Genomic DNA, 16,082 nt, shown 5'->3' with positions numbered 1-16,082 from the left:
TCATAGCCCTTCTTCCAAGGAGCAAGCATCTTTTAATTTCATGGGTGCGGTCACAGTCCACAGTGATTTAATATATCCTAGTAAATTGTTATCAGTCATAAGTTATCTTAAAATTAAATATATTATCTTAAAATTCTGTGTTATGGAAATAACCAAAATTCTCTTTTCTTTTTCCTTACCATGGTTGTTATTTAATTTTCCATCAACAGAGACAAACACCTCAGCTCTGAAATTCCAACCTTACATAGGTTATGTAAGGAGCCATCCTGTGTCTTATTTCTCCACTTCTTTGCTAAGCCTTTAGAGGGTTAAAGGGAAGGTTAGGTGACTTTTCAAGGCTCACATGGGCAGTAAAGTGGGGAGGCATGTGGTGTGGGAGAGGCATATGTGAAGCCTGGAGGGTGTCCACATTGTACCCCTGTCCCTGGAAAGACAGCAGACCCTCAGTCATCTCCCAAACCCCTTCCTCATCTTGTTGCCCTGCTCACAGCCACTCACTGACTCCCTGCCCTGTGGGAACCACCCATTTCATGAATCAGTTCAGTTCACTTCAGTTCAGTCGCTCAGTCGTGTCCGAGTCTTTGCGACCCCATGAATCGCAGCACGCCAGGCCTCCCTGTTCATCACTAACCCCCGGAGTTTACTCAAACTTGTGTCCATCAAGTTGGTGATGCCATCCAGCCATCTCATCCTCGGTCGTCCCCTTCTCCTCCTGCTCTCAATCCCTCCCAGCATCAGAGTCTTTTCCATGAGGTGGCCAAAGTACTGGAGTTTCAGCTTTAGCATCATTCCTTCCAAAGAAATCCCAGGGCTGATCTCCTTCAGAATGGAGTGGTTGGATCTCCTTGCAGTCCAAGGGACTCTCAAGAGTCTTCTCCAACACCACAGTTCAAAAGCATCAATTCTTCGGTGCTCAGCTTTCTTCACAGTCTAACTCTCACATCCATACATGACCACAGGAAAAACCATAGCCTTGACTAGACGGACCTTAGTCGGCAAAGTAATGTCTCTGCTTTTCAATATGCTATCCATGTCGGTCATAACTTTCCTTCCAAGGAGTAAGTGTCTCTTAATTTCATGGCTGCAATCAGCATCTGCAGTGATTTTGGAGCCCCCAAAATAAAGTCTGACACTGTTTCTACTGTTTCCCCATCTATCCGCCATGAAGTGATGGGACCAGATGCCATGAACTGAGTTTTCTGAATGTTGAGCTTTAAGCAAACCTTTTCATTCTCCTCTTTCACTTTCATCAAGAGGCTTTTAGTTCCTCTTCACTCTCTGCCATAAGGGTGGTGTCATATGCATATCTGAGGTTATTGATATTTTTCCCGGCAATCTTGATTCCAGCTTGTGCTTCTTCCAGCCCAGCATTTCTCATGATGTACTCTGCATAGAAGTTAAATAAGCAGGATGACCATATACCGCCTTGACGTCCTCCTTTTCCTGTTTGGAACCAGTCTGTTGTTCCATGTCCAGTTCTAACTGCTGCTTCCTGACCTGCATACAGGTTTCTCAATTGGCAGGTCAGGTGGTCTGGTATTCCCATCTCTTTCAGAATTTTCTACAGTTGATTGTGATCCACACAGTCAAAGGCTTTGGCATAGTCAATAAAGCAGAAATAGATGTTTTTCTGGAACTCTCTTGCTTTTTTGACGATCCAGCAGACGTTGGCAATTTGATCTCTGGTTCCTCTGCCTTTTCTAAAACCAGCTTGTATATCTGGAAGTTCACGGTTCACGTATTGCTGAAGGCTGCCTTGGAGAATTTTGAGCATTATTTTATTAGCTTGTGAGATGAGTGCAATTGTGCGGTAGTTTGAGCATTCTTTGGCATTGCCTTTCTTTGGAATTGAAATGAAAACTGACCTTTTCAGTCCTGTGGCCACTGCTGAGTTTTCCAAATTTGCTGACATATTGAGTGCAGCAGTTTCAGAGCATCATCTTTCAGGATTTGAAATAGCTTAACTGGAATTCCATCACCTCCCCTTGCTTTGTTCATAGTGATGCTTTCTAAGTTCCATTTGACTTCACATTCAAGGATGTCTGACTCTAGGTAAGTGATCACACCATCATGATTATCTGGGTTGTGAAGATCTTTTTTGTACAGTTCTTCTGTGTATTCTTGCCACCTCTTCTTAATATTTTCTGCTTCTGTTCAGTAGATACCATTTCTGTCCTTTTTTGAGCCCATCTTTGCATGAAATGTTCCCTTGGTATCTCTAATTTTCTTGAATATTAGCAGAATAACCTGTTAATGATTTGCTTTGTCTCCTGCCCTGCTTCAAGCAACTGTTTTATCCTCCTAGCCGATCTACACCAAGAATAATCATTTAAAAAATCCTTCACAGCTTTCCATGAGATGCCCACCTACATCCATCACTTCATGATTTTCATTTGAAAGTGAGATCCAATGCAGGGAGCCCCTTCACCACCTCCCCGCCTTCTCTCTTCTCTCCCCAATTTCTCTCTGTATTTACTTTCTCCTGCAACATGATATAGTATGTGCCACTCATAGATCAGACATGGCTTTAAAGTCCAATTTTCTATTTTAATTAGTTGAGCAAAATTTTTTTTCCCGATATAAATACTGTACATTCAGTGTGATAACATCTGCTAAAGAAAATTTTATGCCTCTTGGGGCACATAAAACATTGCATATACATGCGATTATTTGATTATGTGTCTCACCTCCTGTAACTGAACACATGGTATTTCAGACATTTCACTCTATTCTAGTTGGTCATTCCCACAACTCTAGACACAAAGTATGGTTGCCTGTATTTCTCTCCAGGTCACACTCTCTGTGTTTCACTGGAAATAGGCATAAGAAGGCGCCTCTTATATGCCCGTTGATATTTTATTATTCCCTTTATCTAATAGTTAGGACTTCCCTGATGGCTCAGATGGTAAAGCGTCTGCCTACAATGCGGGTTCAAGCCCTGGGTTGGGAAGATCTCCTGGAGAAGGAAATGGCAACCCACTCCAGTATTCTTGCCTGGAAAATCGCAGAGTCGGACAGGATTGAGAGACTTCATTTTCACTTTTCAGTTCAGTTCAGTTCAGTCGCTCAGTCGTGTCCGACTCTTGGCGACCCCATGAATCACAGCACGCCAGGCCTCCCTGTCCATCACCAACTCCTGGAGTTCACCCAAACTTGTGTCCATCGAGTCAGAGATGCCATGCAGCCATCTCATCCTCTGCCGTCCCCTTCTCCTCCTGCCCTCAATCCCTCCCAGCATCAGAGCCTTTTCCAATGAGTCAACTCTTCCCATGAGGTGGCCAAAGAACTGGAGTTTCAGCTTTAGCATCATTCCTTCCAAAGAAATCCCAGGGCTGATCTCCTTCAGAATGGACTGATTGGATCTCCTTGCAGTCCAAGGGACTCTCAAGAGTCTTCTCCAACACCACAGTTCAAAAGCATCAATTCTTCGGTGCTCAGCTTTCTTCACAGTCCAACTCTCACATCCACACATGACCACAGGAAAAACCATAGCCTTGACTAGACGGACCTTTGTTGGCAAAGTAATGTCTCTGCTTTTCAATATGCTGTCTGGTTTGGTCATAACTTTTCTTCCAAGGAGTAGGCATCTTTTAAGCATCACTTCCACTTTTAGTTAATAGTTAATAGTTGTACTTTCTTTGTGAAAATTGATCTTGCTGCCCACTTATGAGTCGTGTGCTTTTCTGTATACATATTATGTTTTGAAAGTTTACTTAAAAATTATTCAACAGTAATGTCATTCTATCTGGTGGCAATAAGTACACGGCTGTCACTGCATTTCAACTTCAGACTCCATAGAGGCTCAAAGCCACCCTTGAATGGGAAGATACCTCCAGTGCGTGAAAGGATTCCACACAGTATCAGTTTCTTATGGTTAACCTGATTCATTATTGGGCATGTTTTGGTCCAGCATTTGGGAGGTGGAGGCTGGTAACTGTTGATCATTGTTCTCCTCCAGGCTGTGTCGGATCCCATATCCCAAGTATATGGCAAATCCTAGGAGGGAAATGAGATGATGACAAAGAAAAGTCGGTGCTCTCCTCACTTAAAAATCCCATTAGCCCTCTTATTATGCTGTCTGACACAGTTTCTGGGAGAGGTAGTAGGAAGACACTTGGGTTCAGTCACTCATTTTCCAGGGAAGGCACTTACCAACCGCCATCCAGACGCCAAATAGGACCCAGGTCCCAGTGTTCATCTGCATCAACAAGTAGATGTTCACAAAGATGCTCACCAGCGGGAGGACAGGCAGAGCAGGCACCTGTGGGCAGAGTCAGCTCATCCCTGGACACACCCCAGATGTCTGAGAGGGAGACTGCAACCCGTGTGCCAGAAGACTCCCATTCCACTCAGGCTGTGTGTTCAGTGCCTACTGACATTGTGTATGTAAAGCACTGAGTGTGGATCAGGGAAGAGTCCAGCGGTTTTAGCAACCCCTGTCATTCCTGGTCCAGTGAAGGACACTTAGACCTCAAAGCATGCAGACCTCCTTCACTCAAGGTGGACACTGTGGGCACATGAGGTCACCTACCTTGAAGTGAAGAGCAGTGGGGTCCTGGGGCTGCCTCCAGATGATGACCGTGACCCCAGTGATGAGCAGCAGCAGCAGCACAGCCACTGTTGTGAGCACAGGGTCTCCAGAGAACACCTGGCTGGGCCACTGGGCCAGGACCAGGCTCAGGATGATCAGCAGGAGAACTGCAAGGGTCAAGGTGGAGGAGAACAGGCTGGACCCAGAAGCCAAAGACGCCAGGACCTCGGGTCACAGCCTCCCCCCCACGCTGCCCACATCAGGAAGGGCCACTGTATCTCCAAGACTCCTCCTCAATTGCTCAAAACACACTGCCTTCTCCATGCTGCCAATTCCAGAATACAGCCAAAGAGAAGTCCCACTGCTCACCAAGCAGGGAGGCACATCCATAGACAATGTGGCCAGATTTCAGAGTCGGGGTGGTACCGGTAGGGAACCACAGAGTCTTTAGAGTCCTTGACGTTCCTGCTTCTGATGCAGGTTCCCAAGGACTTGCTTCCCATTGTGAAATATCAATTTCATCATCTATTTTCTCATTCTTGCTGAGATTCTGTTCTGGTTGATACCTGAATTAGAAATATCAAGGCAGTATTAATGGTAGCCCCTACTCATCCAACATTACCCAGACTAATCCGTCATTTCCCAGGACATTTAGAAGGTAGCAGGAAGGAAGAAGAGAATAACCTTTGCATCAGTCCCCGTGAGTCAAAGACCCCCAGCCAAGGTGTAGAGAAGTCTTACCTGAGGACAAGGACTGAAAAGGCCACCAGGGAGTAAACAAGCAGGGTCCCAATTGACACAAGGTACACAAGATCGATCAGCTCCAAGAGTAGAGCCAAGACCGCTAAAATCAGGGCACAAACAAGGTGGGAGAAGAGAGTGAGACTGTAGATACATACAAGTCAAGAAAATTGATCAAAGACGGAGTGGATTTTGTTTATATACCTGCAAGCATTCCAGAAACCAAGATGGCCCAGATGGGGGTTCCTCTGCGGCCATGGAGTTGGGCAAGTCCTCGGAAAAGGAGACCATCCTCTGCCATTGCGTAGATCAACCGAGGCATGGTGAACATGGTTCCCAGGAGGCTGGGACAGGAAATGGAAACATGTGAGGATGTGGAGAAGCAGGAGAGGCCAGAGCTTCTGTTCCCTGTCTTCCTGGGGTCAGATGTCTTTTCTTGTTGTTTCTCAATCCAAGGACTATGATCCGTGATAATCCCACAGAGGGTGGATTAAAACCCTGTGACACTGACCTGGATGTAAGAGCACAGAGGGTGCCAACAGCCACGACATATCGGGCAGGGTTCCACCCGACATGGAGGAAAGCCTGAAGCAAGGGGCTCTGGGGTTGAATTTGGTAGTAGGGCACCATGAGGGTGAGTGCCGCTGAGACACCAAAATACGCCAAAAAGCCGATAAAGATAGTGATCACGATGCCCAAGGGGATGGAGCGACGAGGATCTTGGGCCTCTTTCCCTGCAAGATGAGTGGAGTACAGGGTCAGTACACACACTGGAATGAAAGCACAGAATCCGATTTCCCCTTGCACCTCCAAACACAGTCTAACCTTCTCCCAACCCCTGCCCAGACCCTCAGTAAGACACCCAGCGACCGTGTTACCTGTAGTAGCAATGACGTCAAAGCCAACAAAGGCATAGACGCACGTTGCTGCTCCCTGGAGAATCCCTTCAAAGCCAAAAGGCAGAAACCCTCCAGAACCCAGAGGGCCCAAGCTGTGTTGAGAGAAGGAGCAAGAAAGAACGTGGGTGAGGTGTGTTCACAGGAGTCCACTGGGCTCCTCAGTTAACTTCGCAAGCCCTGGGCCCCAGGATTCGTATCATCTAGATCCATCAGCCCCAAAGTCGTTAGTCCTCAGCTTATTCCCAGCTCTGCATCAGACACACAGGCATTACTGCGACCAAGATCACCGTCCTGACCTATAGGCGTCACTGGATCCAGATGTAGCTAATCTGTAGTCCTCTTCCGTAAGCTTCCAGTTGTGCAGGTCTCCCTTAATGAAGCCAGAGAGGATGGTGAAGCTGAGAACCAAAAGGTTCACGCCAGTGAACACTTTGTTAACCAGGGTAGACTCACGAGCTCCCAGAAACAGTAGTCCTGTGGAGGAAGATGGAATAAGAGACATCCAAAATAACTAAATCCACAGAGACAGAGAACAGACGAGCAGTTGTCAGAGGCTGGTGTTTGCGGGTGAGTGGAAGGTAGACAGTGATCGCTCGGTGTGTACAGGTTTCCCTTTTCTTGCGATGAAAACATTTGGAACTAGAAGCAGGAAATGGTTGTACAACAGTGTGAAGGTGAAAGTGAAAGTCGCTCAGTCGTGTCTGACTCTTTGCGACCCCATGGACTTAGTGCATGGAATTAATTCTCTAGGACAGAATACTGGAGTGGGTAGCCTTTCCCTTCTCCAGGGGATCTTCCCAACCCAGGGATCAAACCCAGGTCTCCCACATTGCAGGTGGATTCTTTACCAGCTGAGCCACAAGGGAAGCCCAAGAATACTGGAGCGGGTAGCCTATCCCTTCTCCAGTGCATCTTCCTGACCCAGGAATTGAACCAGGGTCTTGAAGGTACTCAGTGCCACTGAATTGTCCACTTTGAAGATGGTTAATTTCTTACTGTGGCAACCATCTCACAATAAACCAATCGATCAAATCACACTTTGCATATCTTAAAATTATATAATATTGCAATCTCAATTATATCCCAATAAATCTGGGGCGATATAGTAAAAAAAGAAAAAGTTTAATTTCCTGTGAATTTCCTCTCAAACATCTTCAGTCTCAGTACACGGAAGAAACTTCTAAGTCTAAGTAAATGATTATCAGGTGGGGAGGATTTTTATCTCTCAAGAGACTCTTGGTAAAGTCTGGAGACATTCTGATTGCTGTAATTCAGGAGGTGGGCTTCACTATTTTGTAGTGAGTACAAACCAGGGTGGTGGTGGTTTAGTCGCGAATCGTGTCTGACTCTTTTGACCCCATGGACTGTGGCCCACCAGGCTCCTCTATCCATGGGATTCTCCAGGCAAGAATACTGGAGTGGGTTGCCATTTCCTTCTCCAGGGGATCTTCCTGACCCAGGGATCGAACCTGGGTCTCCTGCACTACAGGCAGATTCTTTACTGACTGAGCTACTGACTGTTTTACCCCTGGAAAAACCAGGAGTGCTACTCAATATTTTACAGTGATTCAAAATAAAACCTACAATGAATAGGGCAGTACTCCCCACAGACACACCAAAGAATGATTTTACGCAGAATGTCAATAGTGCCAAGGGTGGAAAACCATGGTCTATGTCTGTCTTGCCTTCCTGTCCCTCTTGTCCCAGACACTTCATTCCAGGCTTAATTGGCCCACCATTCTGGAGCCCCTAGCCTTCTGCACCCCAGCTCTCCTCTTCCATACTCTACTCTGCCCGTTCCATCACTGAACCGTGTCTCACCTGTAAGAAGCAACACCAGGCCCAGTGCAAAAAAGTCTGCATATGTGGCCTGGAAGTAGGGCACGTTCAGAGAGAGAGTTCCCTGGAACGCCTGAGAGATGTGGTTCCCAATCAGGCTGTCAAAGGCGGTGCTCCAGGCCCTGGACACACAGGCGGTGCCTGCAGAGGAAGAAACGTTCATCAACAGACGTGAACTGAACTCCTGCCATGTCATGGGAAGCATGGGGGAAAGAAGCCAACAAATCACTTAAGCTCAAGAAGTTTCTATGCATAGACCGAAGAGCGTAGACCCAGATGATTCACAAAATAGCTCAACTATTTAATATATTGCTGTGTGCTGTGTTTAGTCACTCAGTCATGTCCCACTCTTTGCGACCCCTTGGACTGCAGCCAGCCAGGCTCGTCTGTCCATTTAATACGTTAGCAGGAGATTAACGTGAGGCCAGAAAAAATATAACTGGAAGGTGGGATCAAGAAGGTTGGAAGAATGTAGGGCAAAAATCACTACAATATTGTAAAGTAATCAGCCTCCAATTAAAATTAATTAATTAAAAAATGAAGGTTGGAAGATGAGGGTGAAAGTTTATTTCCTTTTCTTTATTTTTTAAAGATTTTGTTTATCGATTCATTTACTCTTGGCCGCACTGGGTCTTCACTGCTGCACGCAGGCTTTTCTCTAGATGCGGGGAGTGGGGGCTGCTCCCTAGTTGCAGGGCACGGGCTTCTCATTGTTGTGGCTTCTCTTCTTGTGAAGCATGGGCTCTAGGCCGTGTGGGCTCAGTGGCTGTGGCACATAAGCTTAGTGACCCCACGGCATGTGGAATCTTCTTGCATCAGGGACTGAACCCGTGTCACCTGCATTGGCAGGCAGATTCTTAAACACTGGACCACCAGGAAAGTCCCCCTGTTTAAAAAAATATATATTTGTTTAGCTGTACCGGGTCTTAGTTGCTGCATGCAAACTCTGTGGCATGCGGGATATAGTTCCCTGACCAGGGATTGAACCTGGGCCCCCTGCTTTGTGAGCTCGGAGCCTTAGCCACTGGACCACCAGGGAAGTCCTGAGGGTAAAATTTTAAACTGAGTTGCAGGATTTCTCTGGTGGTGCAGTGGTTAAGAATTCGCCTGCTAATGCAGGGGACATGCAGGGTTTGATCCCTGGTCCAGAAAGATTCTGCATGTCCCAGGGCAACTTAGCCCATGTGCCATAACAAGAGGAGCAGTGGCGATGAGCAGGCCTCACACCAGAACTAGAAGAGCAGCCCATGCCCAGCACCAAAGATGGCGTGACCCGATAAATAAAGAAATTAAAAAAAAATGGGTGTTAGAGAACTCCCGCAAAGGCAGCAGCTGAGCAGAGACTTCAGAGAGGTGAAGGGATGAGCCTGTGGGCCACGCCCCCTTCTTACCCACCCCCCAACAGTTCCCTTTCCCTCAGCTCCTGGTCCATCATTTAAAGGAAGCGGGGTTGATCTAAGTAGAAAGAACTTGTGGGGGTTTTCCTGCCACAATAACCCACTTCAGCCCACAACATTGACAACAAAGTTTTCCCAAATTAATAAGACTCCAGTACCTCCTCTGAGTTTCTGATCTGAAGCCCCACACCTTTCCCCACCCCATCGTCTCACCCATGACATAGGACAGGATGAGGTTCCAGCCAGTGATGAAGGCGCACAGCTGACCCATGGTGACGTAGCTGTAGAGATACGCAGAGCCGGAGCATGGTACCCGGGCTGCCAACTCTGCATAGCAGAGCCCGGATAAAAGAGTAGACAGACAGGCCAGCAAGTAGCAGATGACGATCGCTGGTCCAGCCTCATACGCAGACACTTCTCCAACCAAGATGTACATGCCATTTCCTAGGGTGCCGCCCACACCCAAGGCGATCAGGTCGAGGGTGTTCAGACGACGAGCCGTGCACCTGTCAGACGCCTCCCTGGGCCCCAGCCGCCGCCTGCGGACCAGCTTCTGACCAAATTGGTGAACATACTGACGCAGCATCCTAGGCACAGTTGAGGAGGCTCAGATCTGCTGAGAAAACAACACAGCAAGCCGTCAAGAGTGTCCATCTGGCCTGGGTCCTGGGAGTCCAATTCCACAGAGCATAGGAGTGATGGGAGCAGGTGGGGAAGGATGCACTGGGCAGGTTCTCCAGCTCTGAGATTTGGTATCTGAGGCGTGAAAACTTGAATATGTTTCAGCGTTGCTGGAAGGGTGGCTGAAGAGAAGTGAGGGGAAAGAGAACGCGTCACTCTAAAACATGCCACTTTGGCTTGTGGACTCTTCAGCTGAAGGCAGCTGAGACGTTGCAGCCTGAAGGAAAGCCTTTTGCCTCTCCTTTCATGGCTCAAAATAATTTAGATTAAGTGCCTACGCCAGGAAGAGAGCTATTACCAGGGAGAACTTTTGGTCTTTGAAAGACTTGTCTGTGCAGAGGGGCAAACGTTTGTTAACCAATCATTTGCTCTTCCCATTTTCTGAAACCGAGTGGGGTTGATCTCAGAGCGAGAGAGCGAGAGACAGCCTCAAGCAGTGGGTTGAAAGGAGGTCTTAGTTCTCTGCTCAGGAATTGGACCTGGGAGGCCTGGATGAAAACCAGGAATCCCAGCCTCTCATCCACCAGGGGCTAGAGGCTAGAGACAAGGTGCCCCTGGCTCTTGTCCCCACTGAAAACCGCATTTCTCAAGGAGGAAAAAACTGTTAAAAAAAAAAACCAAACAGGTACGAAGTGTATTATTAGAGACACGGCACAAGCGGGAGAGCGCACAGAGGAGCAGCCTGTTTAGTTAAGACAGAAGCGAGGCCGAGTCACACACCTGGAGGGAGAGAGTGTGGGCGTCTCCCCTCATGAGAAGGAGCCCCGGACAGAGGCAGGAAAACCCTTCATACCGGGCAGTTCTTCACATCTTTGCTCACCTTTGGCCAATTATCTGGTTTCTTTTTTCACACCTGACCTGCCTGACAATCCTCCCCAACACATATGTGCAGCTCTCTTCCAAGATGGATTTCAGCCCAGAGGCCTGAGGGGCCCTTGGCATCACCTATTATGGGATGGCACTCCCTCTTTTGGGGGCCTGCAGAAGCCTTCCTATGTATGTGGAGCGTCTCCTTTGCCCTAAAGATGGGAAATACGTGACCTCTTGATCTTTTACCCAGACAAGGTTTTGTCATTGTTGTGTAGTTGCTAAGTGGTAACCGACTGTTTTGTGACCCCGTGGACTGTAGCCTGCCAGGCTCCTCCGTCCATGGGACTTCCCAGGCAAGAATATGGGAGCAGGTTGCCGTTTACTTTGAGGGATCTTCCATAACCAGGGACTGAACCTGCATCTCCTGCATTGGCAGGCAGCTTCTTTACCACTGAGCCACCAGGCAAGCCCCAGACATAATTGGTTTGTCTGTATCACGCAGGAAAGGAGGACAGAGAGTGGTATGCAGCTCTGGCAAAGTCAGACAAGTCAATATGTAGTCAACCCAGATTTGAATCAGCACATCTAGCTGATCTTAGGTCCATTGACCTATGACCACATAGGTTCCTCCATAGTAAAAGTGAAAGAGTTAGTCGTTCAGTCGTGTCCAATTCTGTGACCCCATGGACTGTGGCCTGCCAGGCTCCTCTGTCCATGGGATTCTCCAGGCAAGAAGACTGGACTGGGTGGACATTCTCTTCTCCAGGGGATCCTCCTGACCCAGAGATTAAACCCAGGTCTCCCGCATTGTGGGAGGATTCATTACCATCTGAGCCACCAGGGAAGAGTGACCCTGGTGTAATCCTTCAGAAGCAATCTCTGACTAAAATTTCCAAAAGGCCCCTGAAGGCCAAGAAGGCCGTGCCAAAGGTCTATCACCAGATTTTGCCTAGGTGGATTTCTGTCTCACAGAGGTCTGCCCCAAACTTGAGTTTCCTGCATGTGTCTTTTTAACCCAATGAGACTGTTCAGAGCCCAAAGATCCTCATTTTCTGGAGGGACCAAGCAGAGAGAAAAGAAAAATGTTTTAATTTTATCTGTGGATGTCAGTTACCAAAATGTTGTAAATCATCAGCAGCTTGAGGATAGCTTTTTTAATACCTGAAAACCAGATTAGAAGCTAATAATATGTCAGAAAAAAAGTCATAAACATTATAATCATACTTAGCAGTTTTGGGGGGCTTCCCAAGTGGTGCTACCTGCCAATGCAGGTAGATGTAAGAGACACAGGTTCGATCCCTGGGTCAGGAAGATCCCCTGGAGGAGGGCATGGCAACCCACTCCAGTATTCTTGCCTGGAGAATCCCACCAACAGAGGATCCTGGGGGGCTGCATACAGTCCACAGTGTCGCAAGGAGTCAGACAGGACTGAAGCGACTTAGCACGCACACACACATGTCTTTAGTGATTCATTTAATCTCCTGTAATTAATGTTTGTTCTTTTTGAGTCCAATTTTTTCCCATTAGCTCTGTTGATCTTGCCTAATGATTGAGGATTAGTGACAGCGATAGTTTCAAGAAGTTCAGAGGTTTTAAGGGAAGGTTTGTATGATCTGTACAGTGAAGGGGGTACTTTGATCACTAGAGACTGTAGAAGGTATATCCCACATGGAACATATGTTTTAACCATTTTCTTTCCATCGTGAGGGCAACAAAGCCAGGTAGTCAGGAAAGGCTTTAACCCATGAAATTTGCCAAGGAGCTGGGAAAAGCTAAATGGTCATCTTGGATTTCCCATCAGTGTGACTTTAGCTGACAGCTGTTGCTCACCCACTTTAACTTCCCTAACCTAAGAGTAGACCATTGCCATGGTACAAAGGCATCAGGATGGGCAAAAGTCTGACAACAAGGAGCTGAGTTTTGTAGAAGCAGAATGAACTGTGCCTACACGTGCCGTAATCTTCAGAGATCATCGTGAAATAATACTTATTCACTCAACCAAAGTAACGGGAAGATTTCCAAAGTGAACATAAATGACTTAAAGGCAAGGGAGTTCCCATGGTGTGTCGTCAAAGGCAGTGTTCCAAGAAAACTGTGTTCTCTTCACAGAGAGAGAAAACCAGACTTCTGTCTGGCACTGGCTCACCGTTACTAACAACATTTATTTACCTAATTCATTTCAATTGAATCTTAGAAAGTCCACTCTACAAATCTGGAAGAGGGAGCACTTTTACAAAGGTATCAGAGTGTAAACACACATGTATATCCAGACAGCAATCTCATAATTTCATTTTCTATACTTAGTCATGAATCAGGCATTACGATACAAACCTCACTGGTTTATAAATAACAGTTGGGATGAGTAAAATTTTAAAAGGCTTTGTCCTCATTTTTTCATCCAGTCTCAGGAATTAGAGATTATTAAGGGCTATAAGTGTTCCTGGGAGCCCTGGTGTCAAAGTACAGGGAGAGAAAGCCACATTCTCTTAGTAGGAGTTTTCTCAGGGTCAGAATTCTGAAAGAAAAAGTGTAAAAGCTGGCTTTCTCTAACTGTACGTGCAAAAAAAAAAAAGTGTGTTTTTTTTTCCAATTTCAGATTTTTTTCTTAATTTTCTCTGAAGTGCAGAGAATATTGTGGCCACACCATGTCATAATGAAATATCATCTTTCTTTTCTCTAGTCATAGTTTCGTAGCTAAAATTAGACCAGTGCTCAAATTGGTCCTAAAAATAGGAGCAGATAAATGGGTGATAAAATGTTGCCCCAGCAGGGACTTCCCCTCTGGAGAGGTGGGATCTTAGTTTGATCAGAAGAATCTGAAGAAGTAGAGGAAACTGCAGGATTTGGGGAAGCTTGTTACCCCACCCTGCGAGTTGGGAGAGGCTGACGAAGACTGTTTAGAAGTTCAAGAGAGTTTATCTCAGCTGATTTTCCAATCCCGTGGTGATAGAGATCTGATTGTAAGATAGTATTACAGTCTAGAGACCCCAATCTCTAGGTCGCTTTCCATCCCCCAAGCTGAATAAAGTTCGGGTCATGTTACAGCAGAATCTGTTTTCCCTTTCTCAGCCCATCTGGCTTAGAAAGAGGATCCTCCCACGCTGAGCAACCTGCAACCAAGAACAGCGCTCCTAGAAATGAAGCCCAGCCTCCCAGAAGCATTACTCGGGGACCCCTGAGGGAGACCCAGAGTGTCCTCTGAATTTCGAGCATCCTCCACCAGACACCTCTGGTCAATCCCGTCCTTGTGCCAGGGGTCCAGGGGCGTGTGGGTATTTGAACCAGTATCGGTCCATCACCAGGGGTCTCTTTAAGTGACGTCTGTTGCTGCTTTGTGGTATGGTTCAAAATAGCCAGCCCAGTAGGCTGTCCACGGCAGCATGTGGACTGTCAGAGCCTGGGGCTGGCGGGGCGGGGGGCGGACTGCTGGAGTCACTGGAGTTGACTGCAAAGCAGAATGCTGTGGGGGTCAGGACCTGAGGCTGAGAGCTGGGAGTATTCCCCTCGGGGATTCCTGGACACGGAATAAGGTGGGACATTAAACAGCAGAAGTACCCTAGGTCTATTGCCCTGTTTGTTTGGCATCTAAGGTAAACATGAAGGAGACTTAAGGCTTGTGGGGGGCGGAGGGAGCAGACCAACCACCTTGCTTCATGAGTAATGCAGGAAAGAAAATCACGGGGAAAAAAAAGAGGAATGTGGTGTTTGCGGTAGCAGGGCACTCCGGGAGAAACATTAAAAGACAGTGGGGCCCAGGGGGTAAAGTGTGGGTGTAGCAGGGAGTGATTTGTTGGAGGTGCTGAGCTACAGCTTCCAGTGTGCTGCTTGCGAAGTCAAAGAGAAAGCACTGCTTGAGTGGAAGACCTCCTGGGGGTTGTAGCTCAGGGAGAAAGGAGAGAGAAGGAAGAGGGAGAGAGGAGGGAGGAAGAGGGAGCGAGGAGGGAGGAAGAGGGGGAGAGGAGGGAGGAAGAGGGGGAGAGGAGGGAGGAAGAGGGGGAGAGGAGGGAGGAAGAGGGGGAGAGGAGGGAGGAAGAGGGGGAGAGGAGGGAGGAAGAGGGGGAGAGGAGGGAGGAAGAGGGGGAGAGGAGGGAAGAAGAGGGAGAGAGGGCTCCTTCATTGAGTGGACCCAGATTCAGCCCTGTGGATCCAGGAAAGAGAACAAGGCAGAGACCGAGAGCAAGTGAGTTCTCACGGTAGAGACTGAAAGCCAGGAGTCTCCCACCAGCAGTTCAGGGAGAACAGCAGTTTACCTTGAAATCCCGGGTTTCAGCATCAGTGATCTTGGGAGAGTCAGCCGTGAGCGGTGGCTTAGTTCTCAGCCCGGGAACTGGACCTGCAGTTGACCTTGAAATCCCATTCTTGCAGACAGAAGGCCATGAGGGGTGGCCTGAAGCGAGGTCTTAGTTTTCTACCCAGGGATCGGCCCTGAGTGGCCTGGATGAAAATCAGGAGTTTAGCTGCTCATCCACCAGGGGCTAGACGCTAGAGACAAGGTTTTCCTGGCTCTTGCCCCCACTGAAAAATGCATTCCTCAAGAAGGCAAAAATTGTAAACGAAGCAAACAGGTACAAAGTGTACTATTAGAGACACAGCACAACAGATGAGAGAGCACACAGAGAAACTGCTCAGTTAAGACAGAAGCGAGGCAGAGATACACGCTGGAGAGAAGGAGTGCGGGCGTCCTCCCAGGAGGAGGAGCCCCATAGAAGGCAGGAAAATCAATCAGGAGGACAGTTCTTCCAGACTTGTTTACCTTTGGCCAGTTATCTGGTTTCTTTTTCCACGCCTGACCTGCCCTAAGGATCCTCACCAACAAGCATATGAAACTTTTTTCCAAGATGGATTCTAGTCCAGAGCCCTGTGAGCGGGTCCTTGGCATCACCTATTTTGGCAGGGCATCCTCTTCTTTTCAACCTTCAAGGAGACTTTCTGGGCATGTGCAGCATCTCCCCAGTCCTAAGGGTGGGAAATATGTGACCTCTTGATCTTTTAATCAAATGGAGATAAGCCCTGCTGTGATTGTCATCTTAAGTGTCCACAGGAACAAAGTCCGCTACTTACTCTGATCCTGTTAGTTCCCTCTTGAAGGGCCGACAGGAGGCTGGCTGTAAATATCCAGCCTAGAGCCCACTTGCCTCTTTCCTTAGGAAATGTAAACAGGAGTCTAAATCTAAATGTCCAGTC

General features: G+C 47.6%; 1 protein-coding gene across 3 annotated transcripts; it reads right to left on the bottom strand.

Annotated features, from left to right (window-relative positions):
• Positions 1-163: 163 nt before the first annotated feature.
• Positions 164-15,829, bottom strand: LOC101121159 (cationic amino acid transporter 3-like). Of its 3 annotated transcripts, none has more exons than XM_060399141.1 (13): positions 15,652-15,829; positions 15,149-15,332; positions 9,621-10,023; positions 7,993-8,151; positions 6,468-6,645; positions 6,151-6,263; positions 5,784-6,006; positions 5,477-5,616; positions 5,273-5,375; positions 4,901-5,097; positions 4,532-4,698; positions 4,153-4,261; positions 164-3,996 (listed from the first exon to the last, which is right to left on the bottom strand). In XM_060399141.1, exons 3-13 carry the CDS (start codon positions 9,991-9,993, stop codon positions 3,875-3,877), a joined length of 1,884 nt encoding a protein of 627 aa, XP_060255124.1. In that variant the 5' UTR covers positions 9,994-10,023; positions 15,149-15,332; positions 15,652-15,829; the 3' UTR covers positions 164-3,874. The 3 variants fall into 3 exon arrangements, with proteins under 3 accessions (XP_060255124.1, XP_042088324.1, XP_027834547.2); XM_042232390.2 differs by having other exon boundaries at positions 9,621-10,020; XM_027978746.3 differs by lacking the exon at positions 15,652-15,829 and having other exon boundaries at positions 15,149-15,551.
• Positions 15,830-16,082: the final 253 nt, after the last annotated feature.

This window comes from Ovis aries, chromosome 14 (assembly GCF_016772045.2).
Source record: "Ovis aries strain OAR_USU_Benz2616 breed Rambouillet chromosome 14, ARS-UI_Ramb_v3.0, whole genome shotgun sequence".
Classification (NCBI taxonomy): Eukaryota; Metazoa; Chordata; class Mammalia; order Artiodactyla; family Bovidae; genus Ovis; species Ovis aries.
This window is presented reverse-complemented; position numbering and strand designations above follow the sequence as displayed.